This window comes from Staurois parvus, unplaced genomic scaffold, assembly GCF_062004578.1.
Source record: "Staurois parvus isolate SC_StPar_1 unplaced genomic scaffold, SC_StPar_1.0 ptg000090l, whole genome shotgun sequence".
Lineage (NCBI taxonomy): Eukaryota > Metazoa > Chordata > Amphibia > Anura > Ranidae > Staurois > Staurois parvus.
This window is the reverse complement of record NW_028317886.1, coordinates 4,230,268-4,237,165: the sequence shown is the minus strand read 5'-3', so window position 1 is coordinate 4,237,165 and position 6,898 is coordinate 4,230,268. Positions and strand designations below refer to the sequence as shown.

Here is a 6,898-nt window from a genome sequence, read left to right as displayed (position 1 = left end):
TGCCTTCAAGGGCTCCATCCAAGTGCACTCAACCTCGATAAAGACTGAAAGTCTAGAATTTCTCTGTTTTTTGCCTTTAAGCATTTTTATGTGCAGTTGTGGATGTCTGAATGATGACTGGACAGGTGGACAGCTAATGCAGATTGATACATAAAATTGAAGATTAAATTAGCAGTGCATGGTTTGTCCATGATAGTGTTTTGTGATCAAAAAGTTGCTTAGGGTTGTAAGGTCTAACGAGCAGGGCCCTCTGATTTCTCCTGTATTCATTTGTATTGCAACTGTACTGTAAATCCTGTATACTAATAATAATAATAATTATGGTATCTAGATAATGGTGGCTAGCTTAAAACTAACACACAAGAGAGTATTGCAGCCAGAGTTGCGTCTTCTTTTTTTTTTTAAACTGCCTGAGAACCATTAATTATGTCCAAAGTTGGGCTTTAAAGAAAACCTGTGTCAAAAGAAATACAAGGATTGCCATTTCTGACCTCCACCTAAATATGCTGGTTGTCAGCTTTCTTTGACACTCCGGGTCACTGCCCCAGAACAAATATGCAGATGGTGAAATAAACAGAATACCTAATCTGCATGCCTCTTAGCTCAATGCCTTAGAAAGTAATAAAGTCCAGTTGCATGGGACCAGTATTTTCATCAAGAAAGGTCAGCAGTGGAAGCCATCATGTTTTCCCAAGCACCGGTTTAAACTATAACTAAAGGTAAAGCATTTTTCAGTTGTGGATAGAGATTAGAACATCTGCAAGACTTTCATTGCTGCCTCTGCCCCCATTTGTCATGGTTACCATTTTCCTTAAAAGGAAAAGGAAATCCCACATTTTGGGTTGTCCCCTGAACAGTAATAGAGGGGAAATTTTCCAATGGGGACATTAGTTCTGGTGACCCTGGTGACAAACAAGGATTCCCTCAATTTTGAGGGATTTCCTTTTAATTCCTGTTTTGGTTATGGGACAGAAATGAAAGGAAATTGTCTCAGTGAGTTTTACCTTTAGTTCTACTTCAACTATATGAAAAAGAGAAAAATACAGACAAATGAATTCAGTGCTTGAACAACCTGCTTTGGTTTTATTTCAAATACAATAAAATAGACATTGCAATACTGTTAAAAAAGGTCTACTTTCCCTGCTTTACTAAATTTGATGATTAAAATAACAATCCTAGACCTTACACAGCATCCCTTTACTAGAATTGTGAGCTCTTCTTAAAATTGTTTTTATAAGTGTTTGCATTCCTTACCATTCAGTTTTCCACTTTTTCCCCACATAGCAGAGGCTTCATAGCAGAGTTTCACATCCTTGGTTCCTAATGCTGGCTTAACAAAACACATTTACTTTTTGTCTTACATATTTTTTATTAACATTCTGCTCCCTTTAATCTTGGCTCATTATTATTTAAAAATCTGATTTTTTTTTTTGCCTGACTGAATCTCAGTGGTAAAAATGCTGCATTTAATAACTGTCATTTTTAATAGGACTTTTAATTATATGCATTAGACAATAAACTACCAGTGTTCCTTTACGGAGTGTGCCTTCTTGATTTCCATTTGTGCCTTCTTGACATCATTTTGTTCAATATAAAATATTCAACTCATTCACACAGTAACAAATAACAAGACTGAAAAGGAGGTCCCCCCACAACTAATAAAATCAGTTTACTTTCCTCCTTGTGGAAATACAAAAATGCATTTTTTTATTACCCTTCTTTACTACATTCTCCTCTATGTTCTCCATTAGTGCTTTTCCTATAAAATCAATGACAATTTTAGCAAGGCGATACTCTTATTTTTCAGTTCTGTATCACGCCAGTATTCCTTGAGGCAACAGATTACTACTTTTCCATAACTCAGCTGCTGTGCCTCAGAAACACTTACAGCAAATCTGTTGGAGAAGTACAGTTAAAGAAAAGTGCTACGCTCATCAAACAGGCATTACTCCAGGTACACTTACATCAGAACATGACTGTAGATTCGTAGATGTCTGTGAAACTGGGATACATACAGAGTCCTTAGGTTCATTGATCTGATTACTGATGTAGCTCTTTGTTTCAGCTTTTCTGGCAGTGTCAGGGCAGTTCTGGACAAATATTACACGATTGTAAGCCTTTAGTCTTCTCCACAGCTGGATATAGACTTGACACTGCACGTACATAAATATAAATCCTCCTGTAAATCCAATAGCCACAACCACCAGTTTTGTCCAAAATGGCCATTCCAGGACACCTAAAAAGATATGAACATGAAAAATACAATCAATACAACCATACTTAAAGATTACTATCATTTCCAAAATTTTGGCAAAGTTTAACTGGCTATTCACATGCTTGTTTGGCCATACTTCCCTTGTGGGTTATAGGAGTTAAAGGAGTGCATTTACTTTTGCTCTTGTCAGGGAATGCGCATATTTTTGCACAGGCGCAGGATTCCTGTAAGCCCCGCTCATGGTTGTTTAGCAGGTGCATGTGTGTGAGGGCATATTGGTGCCAGGAGGGCTATTTGAACTGCACTAGTTCCTTGTGTCAGTGCCATTTGGTCTACTATGTTTCCTAAGCATCCATACATCTGTTCCTGTATTGCTCTCCTATTGCTGGCCTGATCCGCTCCAGACTCTGCCTGAACGCTGCCTGTACTGACCCCTGGCTTGCCTTTGGACATTTGCCTTCTTCTTCTGCCCATCTACCTTGTAATTACCAATCACCTGGCCTGACTCCTGACTACTTTTCTGTCTGCTGTTCATGCCTGTTCTGCCTGCTAGTTGCCCACCTGGACTGTCTGACCTTGCCTTTATGTTTTTTCCTGCACCTAAACCAGCTAAGCCGTGCATGTCTCCAGCTCCTCCTCTTCTGCTAGCATGCTATCTGCTAACTGCTGTGAACCTAGATGCACATCAATATCCATCAGCAGAAGTCTTATTAGGTACTCGTGCCACTCTGTGTTCTGGCACTCCCTGTTACTTTACCAGGGCTCCTGAGCCAGAGCTGTAAGAGAGGCCTTCCTCTGCATTTCGGGCTCCATCACCAGGTACATCACAACCCTTCTTGTCTCAGAGTCAACTGAAAGTGGGCTATTGCCTGTTCTCAAATGACATAGCAAAGCTGCTCCACGTTTTGGAAGGATCCTTACCATATTGTCAAGATCCATCCTGCGGCTTGATTAACAGCTGGCTCTGCCTCTCAGTACACAGCTGAAAGCTGGAGGCAGCTGCACCTGACCCTCTCCAGCCCAGTGCTCCAGTGAGCACTGGAGATACAGAGAGGAAAGCGGTGAATGAGAGTCACCACTCTCCACTTTCAGAATGCCAAGAACCGAATGATCGGTCATATGATCGCTCAGTTTTCGGGCTTATAGCTAATGTGGACAGCTGTAGCATCACACCAATGTTGTAGCATAGAGGTGAATATGTAGGCTTAAATTTTATTCTCCTCCTTTAGCGTGAGTTGTACTTAGTGATATTCATAATTAATCTACAGGTCTGCCTTGTAGTAGAATATGTTGTACAAAGTACTGAAGAGAGCATTATATATTTGGAAATCATAAACACGTATATTTCAGCACTGTACATGAAATAATTTACATGAAGGATTTAATTAATATACAGTTCCTTCTGTAATTAATGTACAGTGGGAAGTTAAAATTAACTTAGATAATTCAAGGTGCAGCATATGAAGCAAAATTCACAGGCAGTGAAATCACATATCAAGCTTATAGTAGATGCAAAGATTGAGGCACATACAATTTTATGCAAACATTTACAGTGACCAATAGGATGGCAGGATAGGAAGAACCAAACTCAGCTGTTAGAGTAAAAGGACCTAGATTTCTGTATAAACGTATTGTTTTGAGTTTCTATAAGTTTCTATAAAGGGAATCTCTAATTGTTCTTTTTTTAAACACGTGAGGGGCATATATAAAAAAATCTGTGGTTTTGACTTTCAACAAATATTCACTGATGGTGATTCAATCACTGTCATTTAAAACACATGCCCCAGGTAGAATCACCTACAGTTAATGTTTGGTGAATGTCAGATTCACTGCTGTATAAACATTTCCAGTCTGAATTGCCTGTATTTGTGACATATTTATTTCAAGCAGCCAGTGTTGTCTGCGATGCCAAATGTCATATTTTCCATTTTGGAAGCAAAACATTTAATTCCCCACTAGCAATCAAAAGTATTGTTATCGGAATACAGTGTACAATTGTTGTCTAAGTAACTGTTTTACATAAAACATTACTTATTTCAACTAGAATAATTTTTTCATATGAGAATTAATTTAGTGAAAATGCTTATAAAAGTTGAAATGATCACGTTGCACCACAAAATGTGTGCAATTTTCCAAAAGAGTCAAATGTACCTGGGTTCGGTTTGAGCAGGGTTCAACTAAGACTAGGTATGATTAGGTAAATTAAGATACCCAATCTAAAACCTTCAGAATCAATGGGAGTTTAATCTATAAAATGAGTCATTTGCTTTGCTATTAGGCTAGAGATTGTCAAAAATGTTTGGGCACTGACCTAGGAAACGTGCTAATCCAAAAACAAATAATTTACAAAATATTATTCGGCCAGGAGCAGTGAATTTAATGCCTAAAGTGAAACATTAAAAATGTTCAATTTCTATAAATAACCTTCCTTGGGAGTGGCGTAATCCCACCTATAAAATGGCACATCTGTAGGGTGTATGCAACCTACCACAGCAACACTGCTATTTACAAAGAAAGAAATGCATTTTAAATACCAGTAAAGGACAGCCCCTGTCAGCTTGTTTTTCTTTGTAAAAAAATGGCTTGGAACCTCCAAACTACATACCAGACTCTTAAGGGTAATATATATATATATATATATATATATATATATATATATATATTTATATGTCACTTTTGATGTAATACATCCTACAACAAGAATGTAAAAAAAAAAGAACGGCATGAGGGCCAGACTCTTTGGATCTAGTATGGACATGCAAAAAAATGCATGAGGTTCCCCAAAATTCATATCAGACCATTTAATCCCAGTGTAGCACTACCCTCATTGGGGTCGCTGTAAGACACCGGTCCCCAAAGATTGCCTTGACCTTGCAAGCCACCTGACACCTCTAACATCCTGGGCTCAGACATAATGCACAAAGAAAACAATTGCACAGACACCTGAATGCACTAAAGAAATTGAGTATTTACTAAGGATTGTTCAGTCAGCAGACAGTGTACAATGTTTATGCCAATGCTTCCCAAAGTAACCACCACCTTGTTTGTTCCTGGAGAAGTCACTTGAGATGTGATGCAACGCGTCGGCCACGTGGTGACGTCCCTTCCGGTGGAGGCGCCATCTGTGTACACCCAGAGAGTACACCCAGCAATATACATGAGGCTCTGTAAGCTTGATTTAGAACATGCAAATGGGAGTGTGCTACATGCTGGTTTACTTTTGTGGTATTAAACATACAGTATTACACTATGGGAGTTTCTTCTTGTTGTCAATCCATATATGAGTTGGCTGAGTTTAGCATCCTGTCACTGTGAGAAGCTTGGATATCTGGATGGGTCATTCTCAATGCTGCATGTAAAGGGGGATACCACTATTACTGCTTTACCTGAACCATTGATGCGGATGGGTCATATTAATATACCTGGCAATCTGAAGGCTCATTGGCCCTTTGGGTCGCTGCAATAAGGTGAGGGGCAATCCAGCCGTTGGAGGATCCCGATTTTTCACTCATATCACCGTCATCACCAATATATGTGGTTCACTCATTTGAAGAGTGCACAAGGGGACTTTTTCGCCATTATATATGAATGATATAGTGGCACATTTTTCAGCAATACACGGTTTTCTTTTAAAAGTTTTTCTTTCACTATCTGTTATGGTGTTGTAACACAGTTTTTTTTGTGTTCACACTTATTTATCCCAATTAGGGAGTATATAACACCACAATTGGTTGTCATTCATCACTTTGATTTAACACATTGATGTGTTAGGAGGTCATGTGGTTTTAATTAGTTTTTTGTTATCAGGTTTTATCCTGACCTTATCACTTTAGTGCATTCACATTTGTTGTGAGTTATTTTTACACTGCACTTTCTATTGAGGCACAATTTATGCCATTCATCTATCACAGTGATGGCGAACCTTTTTGAGCCCGAATGCCCAAACTGCAACCCAAAACCAACTTATTTCTTTCAAAGTGCCAACACTGCAATGAAACCTGAATATCGAGCTTTTGGTTTAGAAAAAACAACTCGTACAGTAGTGCAAACTAATTAACAGTACAGGGATGACCAGAGACTGCGGACAGTACAGGGATGACCAGAGACTGCGGACACAGTACAGGGATGACCAGAGACTGCAGACACAGTACAGGGATGACCAGAGACTGCAGACACAGTACAGGGATGACCAGAGACTGCGGACACAGTACAGGGATGACCAGAGACTGCGGACACAGTACAGGGATGACCAGAGACTGCGGACACAGCACAGGGATGACCAGAGACTGCGGACAGTACAGGGATGACCAGAGACTGCGGACAGTACAGGGATGACCAGAGACTGCGGACACAGTACAGGGATGACCAGAGACTGCGGACAGTACAGGGATGACCAGAGACTGCAGACAGTACAGGAGATGACCAGAGACTGCGGAAAGCACAGGGATGACCAGAGACTGCGGACAGCACAGGGATGACCAGAGACTGCGGACAGCACAGGGATGACCAGAGACTGCAGACAGTACAGGGATGACCAGAGACTGCGGACAGTACAGATGACTGCTGACCTTTGGGGAGGGAGGGGGAGCGGGTACCTGAATTTGACAGGTACCCGCTCATACTTCCGCAGAGTTTTTTTCTATCTTACCTGTTCCTTTATCCAGCCGTGCACTGTCTTCCCGG

The 6,898-nt window shown here is 40.2% G+C and overlaps 1 protein-coding gene across 1 annotated transcript in view; it reads right to left on the bottom strand.

Moving 5' to 3' along the window:
• Positions 1-1,055: 1,055 nt before the first annotated feature.
• The window catches only part of MARCHF1 (membrane associated ring-CH-type finger 1), a 389,990-nt gene continuing 384,147 nt past the window's right edge, over positions 1,056-6,898 (bottom strand). The window contains exon 7 of the mRNA XM_089670364.1: positions 1,056-2,236. Coding sequence (XP_089526490.1) covers positions 1,935-2,236 — 302 coding nt within the window. The 3' untranslated portion in view covers positions 1,056-1,934. The remainder of the gene's footprint in view (positions 2,237-6,898) is intronic.